At 41.9% G+C, this 23551-nt stretch overlaps 1 protein-coding gene across 2 annotated transcripts in view; it reads left to right on the plus strand.

Annotated features, from left to right (window-relative positions):
• Positions 1-16900, plus strand: part of SPATS2 (spermatogenesis associated serine rich 2) — a 165231-nt gene extending 148331 nt beyond the window's left edge. For both annotated transcript variants that reach the window (XM_054445490.2, XM_054445488.2), the window contains 5 exons: positions 4107-4165; positions 8518-8627; positions 12207-12309; positions 14136-14350; positions 15398-16900. In XM_054445490.2, coding sequence (XP_054301465.1) covers positions 4107-4165; positions 8518-8627; positions 12207-12309; positions 14136-14350; positions 15398-15709 — 799 coding nt within the window. In that variant the 3' untranslated portion in view covers positions 15710-16900. The remainder of the gene's footprint in view (positions 1-4106; positions 4166-8517; positions 8628-12206; positions 12310-14135; positions 14351-15397) is intronic.
• Positions 16901-23551: the final 6651 nt, after the last annotated feature.

Here is a 23551-nt window from a genome sequence, read left to right on the forward strand (position 1 = left end):
AAAAAAGATTCTAGGTTTTGAGCAAATAAAATTGAATACAAATGTTTTCTGACAATATTATTGAATGGTTTTGAGTATCATCCCTTGAAATAATTGACCTGTGGAATTGTCAAGAGTTGCGTTTCCATTTTAATATTATTTTTCCAATGCAACAGTCATAAACAAATAATTAACAATTTTTTGGTACCAATGAATTATTGAAGGCAAGAGCTAGAATCTCTAACTGCATGTTAGATATCTGTATATTAATTATAGGACTTGCTTCAAATGATGGACACAATTTGTGTTAGAGATGTGAATGGGGATGCTTCAGTAACAACTATTCTGAGCAATTAAATTATGCAAAAGCTTTAGAATAAATTGGCTGGGTGCAGTGGCTCATGCCTGTAATCCCAGGCAGGCAGATTACTTGAAGCCAGGAGTTTGAGACCAGCCTGGCAACATGCCAAAAACCCATCTCTGCTAAAAATAGAAAAATTAGCTGGGCATGGTGCCACATGCCCATAGTCCCAGCTACTCGGGAGGCTGAGGCAGAAGAATCACTTGAACCCAGGAGGCAGAGGTTGCCATGAGCCAAGATCATGCTATTGCACTCCAGAGCAAGACTCCATCTCAAAAAAAAAAACAAAACAAAACAACAACCAAAAAAACCCTCATCTTATAGAATAAGTTGAGCAAATGTGAACATGGTAAGGAAGTCCTGAAAAGGAAGGAAGGAAATATAGAACATTTAGTTACCAGTCTTTTTCTTTAGTAGCAGGGAGCAGTCATCCAAATCTATCTTTCATGATTGAAGAAAGGATATGGAAATTCTCAACACTGAATAAGGCCCAGGCTTAGTAAGAACTAGTGTTGTTCCAAACAGGTTCCCAGCAATATTTAGCTGAATTTCATTAGCAATTTTAGAATCCAGTCTGCCAGATGCTTGGTGCTTATTATGGCATATTTCCATTCAAGAAAGCCTTGAGGGAAGCTTAGTACCCTGAGGTATTGGAGTGAGCAAGGTAATAGAGAGTCTGAATGAGCCTTTCATCACTCTCTGGGAGGACTCATTGCTTGCCTTTCTGGCATCTAAAAACCATTACCTCACACCACAGGTACTTTTGAACCTCTTGGCCACACATACATACTGGGACCATTGTTTAGCTCAGAAACAGATGGAAAACTTTAGCTTAAGTTTCTGTGTTAAAAGTTGTGTTACAATAGATTATTGTTTTTAATTGTAAAAAATGCCTATGTTGTTATCCTTACACCTAACCTACTTTCCACTTTGAACTCTTCCCACCTTCTCCATTTATTTTGTGATGCCAACATTTCACTAACTTTTTATTATGAAAACTTTCAGATATATAGAAAAGTTGAAAGGATGGTACAATGACAGTGTATTTGCTGTGTGTGTATATAATATTTTGGTGGAACCATTTGGAATTTGCAGATGTAGATGACATGTCACCCCTAAGTGCTTTAGCATAAATAACCTAAAAATAGGTCATTCTTCTTTACAACTATAATGACATTATATAATTTACTTTTTTGATGTGCTTTTAATAAGAAATTTACTATTAAATTTTGACATTCATTTTTGTATTTTAAAGATGTAAAAATTTTAATGGAAAATTATAAATGCTGATCAACCTTTTCTCTGAGAAATATATCAGCATCAGTTAACTAGTAGATTCTCTTGTTTAACCCTGGGCTGACATCATAGGACCTTTCACTAGATGTTATCAATAGATGGCAACATGACAACAAACAAAAAGAAACAGAAGTTCTTACTGCTTTTCATTGTTTTTTGGCATGAAAACATAAGCTAATATATGTATTTTAATTTTAATTTTTGTGGGTACATGGTAGATGGATATATTATAAGCTAGTTTTTTTTTAAATGGAGGGGTTATATGGTTGTCCATGCACTGTCCTATGAATTTCTTGTGATCACCACTGAGTTAATCAAAAAACAAAGTTTATTTAAATGAACACTAGTCATTCTCACAGGGGGAAAAAAAATGCTATTAGAATGTACTAGCACAAATTGCCACAAAAAAGTCTGATTGTGTTGATGCAGACCTTGCTAAAAGTGTCATCTGACATTCTACTTCTCATAGTAAAGATTGTAAGCTGCAGAAGGCTTACTTGTTTGCTGTAGTCTTTTAATAAATATTTTACAAGCTTTGTCAGAGAAAAAGGATTTGTCATCTGATGGACACAGTGTCTGCATCTTAAGGTGATTTGGCAACAGAAGAGAGGTAATGTCAAACTGTAGGCCTGGCAGCTCCTGTCTCAGTTGTGCTTTTGTTTTGTCTTTTAGGTATTCCAATGCTGCTAGAGTTCTTGGAGCAAAATATTGCCAAGGTTTGGGAAATGCTTTCTTAGCAAAGTGTTGCTACCCCACAATAATTGTATCTTCTCTCCAGTTTGATGCTTTTGGATTAATATGCCAACCAAATTTGTTTAGTTACAAGTCTGTTTATTAACATCATGCATAACGATTATCAAACCTGTGTTCTCTGGCACTTCCCTATAAAAGATTTGCTCCTTGAGGAAATGACCCTGCCTTAGACATTTTTGTGTGTCTCACACCGTAGTCTCCACATTAACTACTTTGTGCTAACATAACTGTGTATTGAGCTAAATTGAATTAGAGAGAGCGAGAAAGTGTGTGTGTGTGTGTGTGTGTGTGTGTGTGTGTGTGTGTGTGTGTGTGTGTGTGTGTGTGTGTGTGTGTGTGTGTGTGTGTGTGTGTGTGTGTGTGTGTGTGTGTGTGTGTGTGTGTGTGTGTGTGTGTGTGTGTGTGATTACAACCAGAAACAAGAGTGGAACTTTTATTTACCCTGCAGTTATATTCCCCTTCAAAAGGAGAAATCAGAATGAACTCCAAATTTGAAGAAAGTTAGAACATTCCATGTTTGTGCAAGTATTAAAATTCTAGATTTTTTTTCTTTTTGCCACCACAAAGCAAAACCGATATGGTACGGAAAATTACTTTCATCCAGAGGTTGAATACTAGGGTACTACTGTCTCCTTATACATTGAAGGCTGTGGGCTCTTTTATAACAACATGGAAAAGCTTTATGTGCCTATAAACCATTTATGTTTGCAGTGGAAAAAATTCTAATTGCCTGTTTAATGTTCTTTTTCTGTAAAAAGCCTACCAGAAATCTGTAATTCCATACTTCCTCATTACTATTATATGTTTCTCAGAAACTAGCACACTATATGTCTATCTTTTGACTACTTTTCATTCTAAGTACTAAAATGTAAGTGGACTTGGTGCAACCATGGTCAACTGTTGAAGATACACAGGTCCTAATCATGGATAAATTTACTATGTCCTAGTGGGGATATTGCTTGGTAAAAATTAATTAGATGCAAAGCCATCAAATTTTATAGACCAAAATATAAATATAAAAAGTATGAGTACAGGCCGGGCGTGGTGGCTCATGCCTGTAATCTCAGCACTTTGGGAGGCCGAGGTGGGCGGGTCACGAGGTCAGGAGATCGAGACCATCCTGGCTGACACGGTGAAACCCCGTCTCTACTAAAAATACAAAAAAGATAGCTGGGCGTGGTGGCGGGCACCTGTAGTCCGAGCTACTCAGGAGGCTGAGGCAGGAGAATGGCATAAACCCGGGAGGTGGAGCTTGCAGTGAGCCAAGATCATGCCACTGCACTCCAGCCTAGAAGACAGTGAGACTCCGTCTCAAAAAAAACAGAAAAAAACGTATGTGAGTACATACATGGTTAAGTAAGTAATTTCCACACGGACTTTTGCTTTAGCACAGCTTACTAAAAAATGTGTTTTGTAGCTTGCCACTGCCATCTGCTGGTTCTCAACTCTTAGACTTCTAGCAATTGGTGTACTGCTGCAATGTACCAGTATTGCAATATAAAAGGAAATTGGGTCTATTTAGTTTATTTATGGGAAAATCTTAAAATATTCTTTGTTGAGAGTAAGACATCAGAATTTTTATGTGGTCCATACGATATTATTTTTTAGTATGCTTTTAGCAAACAAACTCACCGGTCTTTCTCTACTATTAATAATGTGCTAATTTTGTATTTGAGTTTCTGATCAAACCTTTTATTCCTTTGTCATCTTTTCCTAGTTTAATGGATCGAGAAGTGGCGTTGCTTGCTGAAATGGACAAAGTGAAAGCTGAAGCAAGTAAGATGATTGATCTTTAATTAAAGCTATTACCTTCATAAATAGTAGGTACCTACTTCCCAACCCTTATAACAAAAGTTCCATATAAATACCATAATAAGAGTTTATATATTTAAATAATCTTAAGCAGTTGCACTGTACTGGCATATGAATCCTTTCAGGTAAAATAACTTTAAAGAGCCTGTTTTAAAAATACTTCCAAATCTTAATATTTTGAATGCAGAGTTCAGTGTATAAGAGACTACATCATGGTATCTGCCACCAGGTTTTTATTTTATTTTGTTTCTTCCTCCAGTGTTTAAGACTTCATTAGGTTGGGTACGATTGAATGTATATACTCCTATCATTACCTATCTCAAAACTTTGTTTTCTCAGTTTATAGAAGTCTTCACTCAGTGTCTGTTATCAATAGGGGAAAAGTTAGAGAATTGAGGGTTCAAGATACCAGGTTTCTTGAAAGCTTACTAAAATAGATTCTGGAGGAATGAAGTCTAACTTTGGTGATTTGTGGGGTTTTGTACAGAAAAAACAGATACCTATTTTTTTTTTATCATTTCTGTTAAATGTTAGGTTAAACATACACAGCTACATGAAGACAAGGGAATACCAACTGCAGCTTGTACAATGGCATTGATTTGAGGCATTTCGGTGGCAGGTTTTATCTTCCTGCATTGAATGCCAGATTTATTATTAGGAAGGTTGTTTATTTTAACCCACCCTCAAACTGGTAAGAATAGAAATGCTGGGCTAGGTCGAGACCATGACTCACAGTTAAATCACTTGTGTGTGTGGTCACGGGCCAGAGGATGCAGCTTTGAAGCACTGAAATGACTTCAGCTTTGGTCCATTTTAACTTGAAAATTTGAGAATGTAGCAGAGATGCCTTCCACTGTTTTTCAGAGGTGAGATTTCGTTACATTGAGCAATATATTTTGAGTTTCTAAATTTGACATTTGAGTCCATTATTTTATCTGTATATTTTCTTTTTGAAAATGGAAATGCAGATAAACTAAAACCACTAAGAAGACATATTTCTTACTTTTGAGAAGAAGGTCCTTTTAGGCCAGGCATGGTGGCTCACGCATATAATCCCAGCACTTTGGGCGGATCACCTGAGCCCAGGAGTTTGAGACCAGCCTAGGCAACATAGTGAAACCTCGTCTCTACAAAAAATAAGAAATAAGGCTGGGCGCAGTGGCTCATGCCTGTAATTCCAGCACTTTGGGAGGCTGAGGCGGGCAGATCACAAGGTCAGGAGATCGAGGCCATCCTGGCCAACATGATAAAACCCCATCTCTACTAAAAATACAAAAATTAGCTGGGCATGGTGGCACACGCCTGTAGTCCCAGCTACTCGGGAGGCTGAGGCAGGAGAATCGCTTGAACCCAGGAGGTGGAGTTTGCAGTAAGCCAGGATCGCACCACTGCACTTCAGCCTGGCGACAGAGCAAGACTCCGTCTCAAAAAAAAAAAAAAAAAAAAATTATATATATATATATATATATATATATATATATATAAATCAGGCATGGGGTCATGTGCTGCATGTAGTCCTAGTTACTTGAGAGGCTGAAGTGGGAGGATCACTTGAGCCCAGGCAGTCGAGACTGCAGTGAGCTGTGATTGCACCACTGTACTCCAGCCTGGGCGATAGAGCAAGACCCTGTCTTGAAATAAAAAAAAAGAAGGTGCTTTTAAAAATACTAATACATCTTTTATATTAACAGAAAATTTTGGCCAGGTGCAGTGGCTCACTCCTGTAATCCCAGCACTCTGGGAGGCTGAGGCGGGCTGATCATGAGGTCAAGAGATCAAGACCCTCCTGGCCAACATGGTGAAACCCCGTCTCTACTAAAAATACAAAAATTAGCTGGGCATGGTGGCATGCGCCTGTAGTCCCAGCTACTCGGGAGGCTGAGGCAGGAGAATCACTTGAACCCGGGGGGCAGAGGTTGCAGTGAGCTGAGATTGCGCCACTGCACTCCAGCCTGGCGACAGGGCAAGACTCCATCTCAAAACTAAAAAGAAAGGAAAAGAACATTTCAAATAGCAGGGCTAATGTAACAAATTCCCATCACTCAGCTTCAACCAATTATCAATTTGTGGCCAATCTTATTTTATCAAATTCAGAGCTCAGAGTTTTACTTAACTTCATCAGTTTTATATCTTTAGCTCTTTTCTCCCTGAAAATCCTGGTTCTCAATGACATGATATAATTACTCATTTACCAATGCTATCAAGAGTTGCTTTTTGTTTTTTACATATTATAATTTTATTAAGTAACTGATAGGTTTGTAGTATTTCAGTCTTTTCCAGTGTTGTATAATTAGGTCCTATGAGTTATCTGTTATGTGTAGAAAGCTTTTTATTCACCTCATTTTCGCCATTTTGAGAGCTATAATTTTGTCATAGAATCACTGAATGCTAGAATTGAGAGAAACTGAAGTTGACACAAATGGCAAATAGCTTTTAACTTGGGACCTAAACCAATAGATCATTTGTAACTGTTGGGCTTTGGTGTTAAGAAACTTTTGTAGGCATGCTCCTGACTCCAGAGAAAGTGGGTCCTGACTGATTAGTGTGACTTGGGTCTAGGCAGCCCATGTGTGCATCTCTGTGGCAGTTGGGCTGAGTAAACTTGCTAAATACTTCCAGCTCTCTGTAATACCTGGTGTAACTCTTTAAAACTTCTGTTTTTTTCTGACGTGAATTTGGCTAATTCCTCAGTATGTTACAGGATTCTATGTGTGTCAGTTAGGGATTGAGTTTGACTACATGGAACAGAGTGGCCTAAATAAATGTGAGTGTCCTTTTTTCTCAGAAAATGAAAAGTACAGAGGTAAGCAACCCAGGGCTGGCAGGACATTTCCCAGATGACATTAGGGACCCAGGTTCTTCTGTCCTTCTGCCCAGCCATTCTGAGAGTATGCTTATGGTCAAAAGACAACTCCCTAGGCTCCAGTCGAGAAGGAGTAAAACGTTACATGCTAAGACTCCCTTAAAACACTTTCCTGTAAAGCCTGCCCTTTGAGTTCTGCTTATATCTCAATGGGGAAACTATATCACATGACCATTTCATCTGTAGCAAAGCCAGAACATATATAGATTTTTTTTAATCCAGTTATGTTGATACCCAACAACATTGGATTTCTGATAGCCCTGAATGTTCCTGAATATAGTTGGAAAGACTGTGTTCCATCAACTAATGGTCTTTGCTACAGTCTTCCCCTACCCAGTATCCCTCTTTTTTCCAAAATGAGAATATGTTCACTACCTTCTCAATAGCAATACCTCCAAAGTCTCATCTAGTTAGTTAATATTCAGCTGAAAGGCCAGGTCTTCAGAGTGATTTCAGATCTTCCAAGGATGGGGTCTCATAAATTAAAAGAAAGGCTAAATGCCCCCTTCTCCGATATTACATAGTTGGAGAAAGAAAAGGATAATTATAGTAAAAATTCCCACTTGGAAAAGCAATGATCAAATCTTGCTGGACGGGAAGGAATAGCAGAGTCCCTTCCCTGATAGTAGAGAACGTTTGTTGGGTGGTTAATCTGCTTCCTGGGAGAATTTCTCTGGTTTTGTTTCCACTGTAGCCCCTGTCTCTCTGGGAGATTTTTATTGTATGTTCTCTGCCATGACCGTATCCAAGTTATATATCAGAAAGCATGCCAGAGAAGGTGGTTCTTAAAAGGGTGTAACAATTTAAATACCCATCACTAGGGAACTCGGTAAATAATTGTGGTATATCCACATACTGGTGGCTGTTAAACAGAATGAAGGTGATCCAGATGTATTAATAGGGAATAAATTTAAAGATATATTAAGTAAAAATAGCTAAGGTAAAAGAAAGACCATGTGTATGATATATTTCCATCTGTGAGAAGGGAAAAAGGAGAGCTACATATGTATGCATGTTGTGTGTACATACCCAATATTTGGAAGTGTACGTAAGAAATGGTGAACAGTGGTTTCCCCTGGAGAGGAGACCACAAAATCAGAAATAAGAGAGATGCTCTTTGCATTTTATACCCAACTTACTCTAGATGAATATTTTTTATTATGTGTACATATTTCCTTTTTAATTTATATGCATCGTGATAAAATTTTTTTGACTGGAAGGAGAAATAACAATGATTTATGAGTGTTTGTGATTTATAAAAAATGTTTACCACTTAACTGTCTTCAGAGACCCAATGGAAGGTAGAGACCAGACTTTTGATATTTTCATTTTCTGGGTGGATAGGCAGCTAAGCCTTTGGCTGACCAAATACCTACTGCAAGGCTTATATTTCTAGTTCTTCTTTATCCTATTTAGCAGCAACATAAGGTTCACACTCACTTTTCCTCTACAGTGGAAATTTTGCTCAGCCGACAAAAGAAGGCTGAACTTCTAAAGAAGATGACTCATGTGGCTGTTCAAATGTCAGAGCAGCAATTGGTTGAGCTCAGAGCTGATATCAAGGTAAAACTTCTTTCTGCTTTCTGCCTTTCTTCTTATCCTCAGGGGCTAAAGTAAGAAATTTTCATAATTCATGGCCATATCTAATATATTAAACTCATGATCTTCCTTTCCCAAACCTGGCCCTCTTCTAGGTCCCTTTCTCTGTAAGTGGTATTGTCATCTACCCAGTTGTCCCAGCTGGAAACCTTAGGAAATTTCTCCATTTCCCACCTTAAATCTATCAGCACACCCCGTCCATTTGACTAAATCTCAGATCTGACCTTATCTCTTCATCTCCACCACCACCATTATGATCAGGTTACCATCATCTCTTGCCTGGACTTCTGTAAGAGCCTCTTAACTGATTCTGTTCATCCATTCTGTCTCTGCCCCACCCGCCCCCCCTCCATGTATGTTCCCCACACTACAGCAGTCTGCTTCAAACTTTCTGTTGCTTTTAGGATGAATACTATAATCCTTAATCCGGTCTGAAGGACTGTGCAGTCTTGCTCTGCCATTACTCTCAGTTCATACCATCCCCCCTGGTCCTCTGCCCTCGAGCAGAGGCTGGAGGCATCTACACTCCACAGACGCACCTGCTTTTCCATCTGTCCAAACTCTCTTCTCCCTGCCTCCAACTACAGTTACCACTCTCTTTTTTTTTTTTTTTTTTTTGGAGACAAAGTCTCACTCTGTCACCCAGGCTGGAGTGCAGTGGCATGCCATCTCGGTTCACTGCATCCTCCACCTCCTAGGTTCAAGCAATTCTCCTGCTCCAGCCTCCCGAGTAGCTGGGATTACAGGCGCCTGCCACCACACCTGGCTAATTTTTTTTTTTTTTTGATTCGGAGTTTCGCTCTTGTTGCCCAGGCTAGAGTGCAATAGCGCAGTCTCGGCTCACCGCAACCTCTGCCTCCCCGGTTCAAGCGCTTCTCCTGCCTCAGCCTCCTGAGTAGCTAGGATTACAGGCATGCGCCACCATGCCCAGCTAATTTTTGTATTTTTAGTAGAGATGGGGTTTCTCCATGTTGCTCAGGCTGGTCTCGAACTCTCAACCTCAGGTGATCTGCCCGCCTCAGCCTCCCAAAGTGCTAGGATTATGGGCATGAGCCACCACGCCTAACGGCTAATTTTTATCTTTTTAGTAGAGATGGGGTTTCATGATGTTGACCAGGCTGGTCTTGAGCTCCTGACCTCAGGTAATCTACCCGCCTTGGCCTCTCAAAGTGCTGGGATTACAGGCGTGAGCCACCGCGCCCTGCCCAGTTACTACCCTTGACCTCCTCATCCTTCCTGACTTCCCCATCATATCTCCTCATTCTGTGCTTTCAGAGCATAGTTATGATTTTATGTGCATTGGTTAATTTGTCTTCCCCACTAGATAGTGAACTTCACAGTGGCAGGCAGGAGCTCCTGTCTCTCCAAGTGCCTAGCACAGCACCTTGGCATGTAGTTGGTCTTCTGTAAATAGTTGGTTGACAAATTCTGATTTTTAGAGAAAAATTATCTTTGATATGTTTGTTATAATCTATTTATAACAATTACTTGGGTTCAACATTTATACCTTTTTAATTTTTTTTTTTTTTTTTTTTTGAGTCTCTCTCTGTCATCCAGGCTGGAGTGCAGTGGCGCTGTCGCCTCTCACTGCAACCTTTACCTTCCGGGTTCAAGCGATTCTCGTGCCTCAGCCTCCCAAATAGCTGGAATTACAGGCGTGTGTCACCACGCCCTGCTAATTTTTGTATTTTTAGTAGAGACAGGGTTTCACCATGTTGGCCAGGCTGGTCTTGAACCCCTGACCCCAAGTGATGCACTCATCTTGGCCTCCCAAAGTGCTGGGATTACAGGCATGAGCCACCACGCCTGGCCAAATTCTTATATAAAGAACAGTGTTTCTGAGACTAAGCATGTGAACCTGAGGGAGATTGGGATATTCATGGATAGTTGTGGTCATTGGCATTCTAAATAATTGCTTATAAACTGCAAGCTGTAACAAAGGGAGTTGGCCTTCTCCACACCTGTGCCCTTTACCTCTTCTCTTTCTGAACACATAAGATTTATTGTCACACTGAGAGAACACTTTGTGCAGAGGCTGTACAACAGTCTCTATAAAATAAAAACAGAGGTGGAAGATCATCCAGGACCTTACAGGGATCCTTGCTATCGTCTGACCCAGTGTTAGACCTGTGGAGTGTTGTTGTTCTCTCACTGCCTCCCCTTTAATTCTTTTGGGGTGAACTAGCCAAACCATGCAAATGTTCAGTTACTGTTTTCTGTTTAACTAAAACTATATGATTAAATTTTATAGAAAGGCCTCCTCATATTGATGCCAGTCAGTCTCATTCAACTCTCGGGGAGAAGCCGGAAACCCTTTTGCAATTAGATGAGAATGCTGGCTCTCACAGGCTTCATCTGTTCCTCTTCCCACGTGGCTGAAAAGCTGCTAGAAATATTTCTGCAGGCTGACTAAGGATCTGTTTCTCTCCACTTTTTCAGTGTACTGATGTGGGTGCTGTGCAATTTAAATGTCTTATTTCCAGATCATTTTATTTCCGTCATTCCTATTATGTCTTTGACTCAACAAACCCTAGAATTTGTTTCAGAATTAATCTCAGACTGATATTACATGTCTGAAGGCTTTGTAACAAGAGGTTCATGTGCTTTCCTAAGCCACAACATACTCTGAAACTTTAGGAATTCAAGGCCAGAAGATCATTTTCTCTCTCCTTTCCCTTTCAGTGCTTCTGGTTGCTTCCTGAGAATTCTGATGCAGAGTGGTATTAGCCCACCCACAGTTAAGAGGAGTGCTCTGAGGGGTTCAGTTCTTCCAAATTATATCTAGGCCTTTCACTTTTCTTTTTTATCTCCTTTTCATCTGAAAAAAAAAAAAAGATTCCAGTCTACCTTAGACATTGTTTAATGAAATAGACCCCCAGAAGCACTTTATTCCTGACATGTTTCTAGTCCCATGATTTTTATAGCATGGTTAGTTTTTGACTCAAGGGGTTGGTTACTTCTCAGCTCAGTCTGCTTAAAAGGATTAAATTACTTGCAGCATAAACTTCTCATTTGCAAAGTTGACTTTTCACATGAATGATTTTCCATCTCAAGAAATTGTTCCTATTTCAAGGACTAAGAAATCCTACTTTATTATAAAGAGATGAAGTAGGTTTCCTAAGGAAGTTCCTATTAACACCAAACCATCTATCTAAATGGTATCATTGTAGTACCATGTAAAGATTTTTGCTGCATCTGTTTCTATATAAAATGGAAAGACGTGGAGAATAGCCAACAGTAGAAAGATGGCCCTCTACTATAAATTCTTCCTCCTTTTTTCTTTGTCTATAGTTTCTCTTGATTATATCTAATGGGCTTTAGCCATCAGGTAGCATTTCATAAACTTAACAGACTTATCTGTGGGCTCTTGAGAAAATGAATGAATTTATTCCATCACCCGGCGTTGGTCATGTGATGGCCATTTAATAAACTTTGAAGCAATAAAAAGACAATTGAAAATGATTGTTTTATCTGTATAGCAAGTTATAGATTCCATGGATGTTGTTTGTCTAACCTGGAGGCCTTTCTTTGTCCTTTCTCCAGCACTTTGTTAGTGAACGTAAATATGATGAGGATCTGGGACGAGTAGCCCGGTTCACCTGTGATATAGAGACCCTAAAGAAGAGCATTGGTTCATTTGGACAAGGTGAGATGGTGAGAGGGTCTGGGCACTATAGGTGGTGATTATTAATTAGAGACTGACATGCTGATTGTCTTCACCACTGATTCCTCATTAGTGCCTCTTGTTTGCTTGTTTATTTGAAAACTAACTCTAGGATGCTTATGAAGTCCATGGGTGCAGATACTTTAAACTCTGAGGACAAGTATTTGCCAGCTCCCTAAATGTGAAAGACTGTTTTTTCATGCCGTATTGAGAGGTGCTTGATATGTGGTATAAAGAGCATGGGGCCCTACAGTCAGACCAAGTTTGAATCCCTGCCCCTACAGTAACCTCATTTTACTCCTCTCCAAAGTGGAGATAACAGGCCACGCGCCAAGGCTCACATCTATAATCCCAACAACTGGAAAGGCTGAGGCCAGAGGATCACTTTAGCCCAGGAGTTCAAGACCAGCCTGGGCAACATAGCGAGGTTCCATCTCTTCAAAAAATTCAAAAGAAAAAATTAGCCAGGTGTGGTGGCACATGCTTGTAGTCCTAGCTACTCAGGAGGTGGGGTGGGGGTGGGTGAGAGGGGAAAGATAGCTTGAGCCAGGAGTTTGAGGTTCCAGTGAGCTATGATTGCCACTGCACTCCAACCTGGGCACCAGAGCAAGACTGTGTCTCTAAAAAAATGAATAAATAGGAGAAAACAATACTTTTCTTGTCTGGCACATAATAGATCCTTAAATAAAGCATTAAAGGGTAGGGGAGTGCCTGTGAGATGAGAGTTTCTAGTGACCTGTTTGTCAAACCCTGAACTCAGCCTCTCTGTTCTTTCTGTCTAGTATAAAAGTGAAATATTGCCAGGTGCGGTGGCTCATGCCCATAATCCCAGCACTTTGGGAGGCTGAGGCGGGTGAATCATGAGGTCAGGAGATTGAGACCATCCTGGCTAACATGATGAAACCCCATCTCTACTAAAAAATACAAAAAATTAGCCGGGAGTGGTGGTGGGTGCCTGTAGTCCCGGCTAATCGGGAGGCTGAGGCAGGAGAATGGCGTGAACTCAGGAGGCGGAGCTTGCAGTAAGCTGAAATTGTGCCGCTGCACTCCAGCCTGGGCGACAGAGCAAGACTCCGTCTCAAAAAAAAAAAAAAGTGAAATATTTAACCTATGGCAACAATTATAAACTCATCATTAATCCAGCTTAAAGCCAAGAAAAAAATCTAGAGAGTAGTTTTAAACCATTGGAATTCTAACACAATTTGAGCTGAAAATATTAATAGTTTTTTCAGTTAGATAGGTACTTTGAATTTGGGATTAATTTTGCAGAAAGAAATTTGGCAATATACATGTTTGTTGTAAAGATTAGTTCTATTCATATTTAACTGATCTTGATTATTTATACCTTGTATCATTCAAATTCTTTAAAAAGAATTTAGCAAAGATTTTATTTATGTACCTTTTTCTTTCTTTGCAAAGGCTGTACTTTAGAATGTTTTTTGCATAGGAAACTGAACATATGGTCTGTACTATTGTTCCCAGGCTTAGTCAGCTGCTAGAGCCATAGTCAGGAGTTTAGGTAGTACTAGATCCAATCCCAAGAAGTCATTAGTTAGTGGGGAATGGGTAACTTTGATTTTAACTGTTCTCTTGTCTAAGAATTCCTTTACAAAGCAGTGGGGCTTTGGAGGAAGTGGAGGAAGTGGGGAGAAGGGAGATTTTACTTCCTGTTACCAGTTTTGTAGGTTTTTCTTTATTCGAATAGACAGTTCTTTATCTTAAATTGCTCATTCTGAAATTGAGAAAGAAATCTTACCCATTGTGCGGTTCCATCATATGATCAAATATTCCTCATATTTCTGTTTCAGTGTCTCATCCAAAGAACAGCTATTCAACCAGATCCCGATGTAGCTCAGTTACATCTGTGTCCTTGAGTAGCCCAAGTGATGCCTCTGCTGCTTCCTCTTCCAACTGTGCCTCTCCTCCCAGCCTTACAAGTGCTAACAAGAAAAACTTTGCACCAGGAGAGACTCCTGCAGCCATAGCAAACTCCAGTGGCCAGCCCTACCAGCCACTTCGGGAGGTAACCTAGCTTCTACACTGAGCATGTTAGGAAGAAAACCCTCCAGATTGTCAAAGCTTAAATGCTGTTAGCTCAGTATATTATCTTCCTCTCTATTCCCATTCCATGCCTGTTTTGAATCCCTCCAACCCAAGTTAGTTCCTGAGAAAGCATTAGGTACGTATGTTCCAAACTGCCAGCCAGTTTAGATTTCCTGTTGCCAAGAACTGCTGACTTTCTTGTGTTGGCAGTGATCCCTGCTGTTGTAGATAGTATTGCCTGGTAATTAGTCACACTGGGAGTTGTGCACCCATCTCAAGGTAGACAGGCACCACAAGTGGCAGTTTTACCAGTGTGCATCTGAAAGCAGCAACTCCCTAGAAGCACAATGTGGAATTTACAGGGAAAGAGAGAGTGACCTGGTGGGATGGGGGGAAAACACTAGAAAGCTGAGGAGTAATCCATAGGTTCTTCTCCTGTTTGAAGAATAAACACAAGAGCAATCCAAGGCAGTACTGTCGGTAATTCTTTAGAACTGGTATGACGTTTGGAATTGGAGGACAAAAATAAAATCCCATACCATAAGCTTTCTGGATTATAATGCCAAAGATGTGCTGAATGCCACAGCAGCATACTTTAATCTGTAGTTCATGACATTTAGCAAAGCAGGCCATAGTGATGTTTACTTTATTATTCCAAATGTTTATTATGTTTACCAATGGTCTTTTATCTGCAGTGTTCAGACATAATATAATATATTATGTCCAATTGAGGGCTTGTAACAACCCAGGGAATGTTCTTTCTTCCTTATCTTTCTTCTTGCATCCAACTAAAGAAAAGTAAATTCTTCAGTGGAGAAGAGCCTGGGCATGAAGAGCAGGGAAAGATGGATTAGTTCTGAAGTAGTGGCTAGGTTGGATTGGCTGAGAGAATTCTTTGAGTCTTGAGAGATAACTGAGTCCCAAGCATGGAATACCACAATTCTGCTTTCAGAATACTCCTGTAAAGTGAACGAATGGGGTACTATAATGCTAGAGCACCTTGAACGTTGTATTCTTTTATCTTTAGGTATTGCCAGGGAACAGACGAGGAGGACAGGGCTATAGGCCACAAGGCCAAAAGTCCAATGACCCCATGAACCAAGGGCGGCATGACAGTATGGGTCGTTACAGAAACAGCTCGTGGTATTCATCTGGTTCCAGGTATCAGAGTGCTCCATCTCAGGCACCAGGAAACACCAGTGAAAGAGGCCAGACTCACTCTGCAGGGACCAATGGAACTGGAGTCAGCATGGAGCCCAGCCCTCCCACGCCTTCATTCAAAAAGGGGCTCCCCCAGCGCAAACCCAGGACCTCTCAGACTGAAGCCATGAACACTTGAGAGAAAATCCAGTTGGCCTCTCTCCTCTATCCACACAATTCAACTTGATAACTGGACTTTAGGAAACTTATAGTTAGATTTAATAACAAAAAGAAGTTTATGCGTTATCACTTTTTGTGCCATTCTAAGTATTTTTGGTTTGTCTCCTTATTTCCTCTTTACCATTTTTGGAGGGGAAGCTATTTTTTTTCCTTGATCTTTCCCAGTGATATGGATTGAATCTGGTTGGTCATTTCCACCAGGAATCAGAGGCAGCTGTTACCAGGTTTCGGCCTTCCAGTTGACCCCTCCACTGTCCAGGCTGTTTCAGGAGGAGGTGAATCACAGCTAGTCTGCCACCTTTCCAGTCTAAGCAGAAGCCACAGGTGCCTGACAGGTTCCCTTCAAACAACTATTTGACCAAGAGAGGCAATGAGGGGATTGTATACTGCACTGGATTCACCAGAGAAGGGAAAATTTAATTAGTGAAAAAGAAAGAACACTAGGAAACATTTGAGAACCTGCCTCTATCCCAGAATGTGCCAGAGATTTGACACTCAAATCAGTGTTTAATCTTCTGCTTGGCACCATAGCTTAACCTGCAGTTTCTTCAAAATGCCCAATGCCTTGTTTCCTATTACCTTAGATTGCAAACCAGTCTAGGGAAGTCTATGAGAAAGTAGCATTTAATTAAATTTAAAAAAAAAAAAAAAAAAAAAGGTTGGGTGTGGTGGCTCACGCCTGTAATCCCAGCACTTTGGGAGGCCGAGGCGGGTGGACCACTAGGTCAGGAGTTCAAGAGCAGCCTGGCCAACATGGTGAAACCCCGTCTCTACTAAAAATACAAAAATTAGCTGGGCATGGTGGCGTGCACCTGTAATCTCAGCTACTCAGGAGGCTGAGGCAGGAGAATCGCTTGAACCCAGGAGGCGGAGGCTGCAGTGAGCTGAGATTGTGCCACTGCACTCCAGCCTGGGAGACAGAGCAAGACTCAGTCTCAAAAAAAAAAAAAAAGCATTTTTCTGTTTTAATGTTTGGAGACTTTTTTTTTTCTTCTCTCCCTTTCCTGAACCCTATTCTGATCCTGAACCAAATTTATAGCAATATAATTAGTGTTAATCTAAGGCATTACTCATCAAAAAATTGCTGCAATCTTTATAGTTGAATAAATAAAAACAGCTGCATAAATATTCCCACTTTTGTTTCATAGCAGCAAGTGGTTTCATTTCATTATGTTTTTCTTTGGGCCTCATGGGGGTAGAAGTCAGACAGCTTGTTCCAGGATTAAATGAGGGTATCTGATTCCCAAGTCATTTGTCTGCCACCACTGTGTAGCTTCAGAACCAAATTAAAATGTGAAAGCCAGGAAGAGCAAATGCAGTTGTTCCTAGTGAGAAAGGATCATAGGATAGGGAATGGTGACTTTCCAAAGGAGAACTTAACCACTTTAGGAAAACCACAGCTCTCCAGGCTCTCCCAGGTAACCAAAGGTTATAATGGCACTGCTCTCCCCAACTCCCTATCCCTTGACTGAGTATTGAACATAACCATATAATTGAGCTCCTGTGTGTAGCAGGTGGCATGGGTGCTAGACCCTTCCACCCCACACTCACCCCCAGCATCTGTGATTTAATCACAGCAGAGCTTCTGGCATGTGTTCTCCCAAGTCTGAAGCCCAGACTGTAAGTGGCAGCCGTGCAGAACGTAGCTGCCTCAGGGCTTCCCTTGCCTCCTTGGCTGAATGAAGCTGAGCTGCCAGGGTTCAGGTTGGTTGAACACATTCAGAGAGAGAGAGAGAGTGTGTGTATCTGTCTGTCTTTCAGTAAAGAAAACAGTAGTCAAGGAGTTCTGGGAAAGCCATTTTCCAAGAGCACCTCATTTTGGGGGAATTTGTCTAACGACACCAACAGCCTGCCTGGGTGTCAGGAAAAAGCCCTGCATTTCTGATTAATTGCTTACCTATACTTTACCAGAAATCCAGAGATTGAAGTGACCTTGAAGGATTATGAGGTCTGTCCCTGTATCCAGGCAAGACCATACTTAACCACCTAGACAGATGGGACAAGGCATGTTTATCAAAAATGCCTTGAAGTTGAAATTAAAATCTCCTTATAGAAAAATATTTGAAATTTTTTCATGACCACAAAAAGTTTGAAAATTACGAATTAAAGAAGTTTTTATTACAAAAGTAGTATTTAAAATATCAGTACAGAAATATAAAAGGAAAAAAAGTTATCCATCTTTCCACTTCTCAGGGTTAATGATTGTTAATTTGGCATATATCCTTCTACACCTTTTTTCTTTTTAGAAATGGGGTCTCACTGTGTTGCCCAGGCTGGAGTGCAGTAGCTATTTACGGACATGATTAGAAGGGACTCTTGGGCTTAAGCAGTCCTCCTGCCTCAGCCTCCTGAGTAGCTGGACTACAGTTGTGCACAATCACTCCTGGTTAGACTGTTTTTAAAGCATGTATGTGCATATACACATGGGTATATGGGTTTTTAATTTTTTTTATACAAAGATCATACTGGGCTGGGTGCGGTGGCTCACGCCTGTAATCCCAGCACTTTGGGAGGCTGAGGTGGCTGGATCACCTGAGGTTGGGAGTTCAAGACCAGTCTGACCAACATGGAGAAACCCCATCTCTACTAAAAATACAAAATTAGCTGGGTGTGGTGGTGCATGCCTGTAATCCCAACTACTCAGGAGGCTGAGGCACGAGAATCACGTGAACCTCGGAGGCGGAGGTTGTGGTGAGCCAAGATCATGCCATTGCACACCAGCCTGGGCAACGAGCAAAATTCTGTCTCGGCTGGGTGCAGTGGTTCACGCCTGTAATCCCAGCACTTTGGGAGGTGGAGGCAGGCTAATCATGAGGTCAGGAGATCGAGACCATCCTGGCCAACATGGTGAAACCCCATCTCTACTAAAAATACAAAAATTAGCTGGGCGTGGTGGCTGGTGCCTGTAATCCCAGCTACTCAGGAGGCTGAGGCAGGAGAATCACTCGACCCAGGAGTCGGAGGTTGCAGTGAGCTGAGATCGTGCCACTGCACTCTAGCCTGGCGACAGGGAGAGACTCTTGTCTCAAAAAAAAAAAAAAAAATGTGAAACTGTCTCAAGAAAAAAAAGATTATACTATGTATATTCTGTAGTTTTTTAAATATGTGTAAACTATAATTCATTTAGGATCTCATGCTGTAGATCTTCTCCTAAATTTGCCAGTTTGACTCTTCTTCAATGAGAAGTTAGGCTTATCCTAAGTTTGAATTGTGCAGCCCATTCCTCATTGCCCATAGTGGTTCTAGGCTTCCCAAAAGAAGGAAGATTCATGCCCTGGGCAGTTACCACTGGTGCTCCAAGAGGCCTTACCTAACCATTGTTTGTCCTTCTCTTCCCACTTCCCCTTTCAGACAAATGTCTCACCCTCCCCAACTTAAGAGGTAGGACTGCACCTTTAAGTTGTTTAGCTCTGTCAGTTATGTGACACTTGAGAGGCAAAATTTAAATTAGCATGGCTTCATTATGAACATCATATATTTCCTATGCCCCTAATTTATGGTTATTTAAAGAATGTGCTTTTAAACAAAAGTGCAGACCAGTTTTTGTTTTTGTTTTTGTTTTTAAAAAAGGGACCAGGCCGGGTGCGGTGGACGCCTGTAATCCCAGTGCTTTGGGAGGCCAGGCGGGCAGATCACGAGGTCAGGAAATCGAGACGAGACCATCCTGGCTAACACAGTGAAACCCTGTCTCTACTAAAAAATAGAAAAAATTAGCCAGGCATGGTGGTGGGCGCCTGTAGTCCTAGCTACTTGGGAGGCTGAGGCAGGAGAATGGCGTGAACCCGGGAGGCGGAGCTTGCAGTAAGCCAAGATCCTGCCACTGCACTCCAGCCTGGGCTATAGAGCGAGACTCTCAACAGCAACAAAAAAAAAACGGGGCGGGGGAGACCGGGTGCAGTGGCTCATGCCTGTAATCCCAGCACTTTGGGAGGCTGAAGCGGGCAGATCACCTGAGGTCAGGGGTTTCAGACCAGCTTGGCCAACATGGTGAAACCCCATCTCCACTAAAAATAACAAAAAAAGTTAGCCAGGCATGGTGGTGGGCACCTGTAATCCCAGCTACTTGGGAGGCTGAGGCAGGAGAATCTCTTGAACCCTGGTGGTGGAGGTTGCAGTGAGCTGAGATGGCGCCACTGCACTCCAGCCTGGATAACAGAGTGAGACTCTGTCTCAAAACAAAAACAAACACAAAAAAGGGTACATAGTAGAAATTTAAAAGTTTTCTCTACTTTGTCCCACTCCCCCGAAGAAATCACTGGTAAGTTTCTTACATGTCTTTCCAGAAACTTTCTAAACCCAAACATGGAAGTACCTTTTCTTCTTTCTTTTGCATAAATGGGATTCATGCTGTGCATACCCTTATACAAGTTGCTTTTTTCACTTGTCCTCACTTTTTGTAACTCGTTTTTTTGTTTTGTTTTAAGAAAAATCAAGTATATTTCTACTTACTGACATGGACGGAGGTCTACGAGGTATAGACCTCTGTTCTGTGGCTGCATAGTATTCCATTGTATAAGTTTGTTATTATTAGTTTAACCAGTCCCTAATGATGGTTTTCAGTTTTTTGGTATTACAAGTATTGCTGCAATGAGCATTCCATAATGCATATATCATTCCTCACTTGTGAGAATATCCCTGTAGGATAAATTCCTAGGAGTGGAATTACTGGGTCATATAGTTATTGATAAAGCATTATTTTGATAAAGTTGCACGGATTCACACATGCAGCTTATTTATTTAGAGATATGGACTCTCTGTCACCCAGGCTGGACTGCAGTGGTGGGATCATAGCTCACTGCAGCCTCAAACTCCTGGGGTCAAGGGATCCTCCTGCCTCAGCCTTCCAAGTAGCTGGGACTACAGGTGCATGCCACCACACCTGTCTAATTTTTTATTTTTATTTTTTGTAGAGATATGGTCTTGCTTTGTTGCCTAGGCTGGTCTCGAACTCTTAGCCTCAAGCGGTCCTCCCACCTTGTCCTGCCAAAGTGCTGGGATTACAGGTGTGAGCCACTACACCCAGCCACCAGGTTTACATTTTCTACCAGTGTTTGGCAATGCTTTGTACAGTTGCTGAGCCAGAAGCTAAGGAGAGAAACAGTCCCTGACTTCACATGGTTGATAAACCAGTTGATGCAACTGAGAATACCAATAAATAATACAAGGAAATAGTGTTGCTTGAAAGTGCCATGCTGTCTTCGAGGTGGAGGGAGCACAGCCAAAAGGGCTGGGTCCCATGCTTGAGCCAGAACTATACCAGCATATGATCAGGCAGTTGTGCAGTGGTGTATGGAGATAGTGACATTCCATTATATTTCAGAATCCCAAACCAGGGTACAGTCTTGTGAGTATGAATGTATGTATGGGAGGGAGTAGGATAAACTAGTTGAAGTTAGGAGTGACCTGGAAAATTCAGGATGCATGTCACTCATCTTTGTACTAACCTGTTCTCTTGGAGAAGGTCAACAGAATAATGTCTTGTTGCCCCTGAAAATTCTACCATCTGACCCAAGAAAATGAGGTTCTGTCTTGCCTGATTTGTAGGGTTCATCCCACCTTCTGGTCCCATTTGGTGAGGATTGTATCCTTATGGCAGCATATTTCTTGGAAGAAACAGGTATACGTGCTGGGAGGCTACCAACTGATACAAGAAACTGTTTTATCACTAGTTTAACCCATGAGTTCAAAGTACCGGCCCACAATGCTGGTAGCCAGAACAACATACTAAACATACTATAAAATCAAGTTTCTGGTTGTTGTAGCCACTTGGGCACATTTTCTGTCCATCATACATTGAGGTACCTACTGTGTGCTAGGCACTCTGCTGAGTTCTGAGCCAGAAACTATTCTAGCTCATTCTTTTTTTTTTTCTTTATCTATATTTTTTGACACAGGGTCTCACTCTGTCACCCAAGCTGGAGTGCAGTGGGGCCATCTCAGTTCACTGCAACCTCTGCCTCCCTGGTTGAAGCAATTCTCTTGCCTCAGCCTTCTGAGTAGCTGGGATTACAGGTGCCTGCCACCACACTCAGCTGCCTGCCACCACACTCAGCTAATTTTTGTATTTTTGGTAGAGTCGGGGTTTCACCATGTTGGCCAGGCTAGTCTCAAACTCCTGACCTCAAGTGATTTGCCTGCCTCAGCCTCCCAAAGTGCTAGGATTACAGGCGTGAGCCACCAGGCCCAGCCCTAGCTCATTCTTCAACTGCTTTGCAGGTAAAGGAAGTAGAGCTCGTCCTTAAACCCTTGGGAGCCCTGCCTGTTGCCCAGGCAGTGTGGTAGAGTATAAAGACTCAACTTGGATTTTAATTCTGGCTTCACAGCTTGATAGCTGTGTGACCGACTGCCCTTGGACAGATAACAGCTTTGAACCTCTTTCTGAACTGTGAAGTGGGACAATGGCAACGACTTTATGAGACATCTAGCCAGGTGCTACAAAACAGTCCCCTGTGTGTCTAGGCTAACCCATGACAAGTTGAATGTTCACTCCCCATAGCCCCTTTCCTTTTCTGTCTCTCCTGCTTTATTAAAAAGTATATGAAAGAAGACTTCCCCTATATCCGGCCAGACAGACCTTATTAATCACAAAAATACTAAAAATCCAGCTATCCTATTCCTTCTGTAAATTTTCTTCCTGAGTGCATGCCCCTCCAGCATGGTGACCCCTGTGCCCCTCTTGTCTGCCATACCGATCAGAAAATGCACCCCTACCCCAGTTTCAGAGCTGTGTGGGTGTGGCAGGCGGATGCTGATGGAGCTGACCTCAGCTAACACAGTAACCATTGCAGCAGCACACAGGTGAAGCTGGGGCCAGGGTTTCCCAGGGGAAAGTCAGGGAACATTATTTCCATACAGGTCATGAGGGAGTTTTTATTACCTACCTTGATACTCAGTTCCAAGGAGGAGACTATCCAAAAAAGATGCTTCTGGGTTAAGAAACTCACCCAGCAGCACAACTATTCTCCTGCCTGTCCCTTCACTGCTGTCAAAACAGCAGGAACAAATACCACCCACTCCAATTCCTTAGGGAAAAGTCAGGTCTCTTTTTTTATGTCTCTTCAACTTAACGGAGTTAGGCTTTCTCTGTAACTCGATTTCAAACACACCTGTTTTCTGGGGCTGCTAGAACACATGGATTGAGAGGATGAGATTTCTCAGGAGGCTGGGCACACACTCCCTCGCCAGCTCCGGCAGGGCTGTGTTGGCCACCTTCCCTGCGGGGCCTGCAGTTAACTGCAGTGTCTCACCTGGCGTGGAGTCCAGGTGTTGTTCACAATGGGCATTCACTACAGGTCACTGACCATCTGTCAGAAATAACCATGCCGTTCCCTTTTCATAGGCTGTTTACCAAAGGAGAAGACAAAGTGGCCCCGCTGCATGGCATAGTCCTGAATTGCCGTCATCCTAGTCAAATCTTGGTTCAGACCTGATTCTTTTTCTTACTAGCCAAGCAATATGGGCCAGTTTCTCTATCTGTAAACACAACCGTGTGCCTCCCAGGTTTCCCTTGTTTGAAAGTTGATTGTGGGCTGGGCGCAGTGGCTCACACCTGTAATCCCAGCACTTTGGGAGGCCGAGGCAGGCGGATCACCTGAGGTCGGGAGTTCAAGGCCAGCCTGGCCAACATGGTGAAACCCCATCTCTACTAAAAATAAAAAAATTAGCTGGGCGTGGTGGCACATGCCTGTAATCCCAGCTACTCGGGAGGCTGAGGCAGGAGAATCACTTGAACACGGGAGGCGGAGGTTGCAATGAGCCGAGATCGCACCATTCAACTCCAGCCTGGGCCACAAGAGCAAGA

The sequence above is a fragment of the Pongo pygmaeus genome, chromosome 10, assembly GCF_028885625.2.
Source record: "Pongo pygmaeus isolate AG05252 chromosome 10, NHGRI_mPonPyg2-v2.0_pri, whole genome shotgun sequence".
Classification (NCBI taxonomy): Eukaryota; Metazoa; Chordata; class Mammalia; order Primates; family Hominidae; genus Pongo; species Pongo pygmaeus.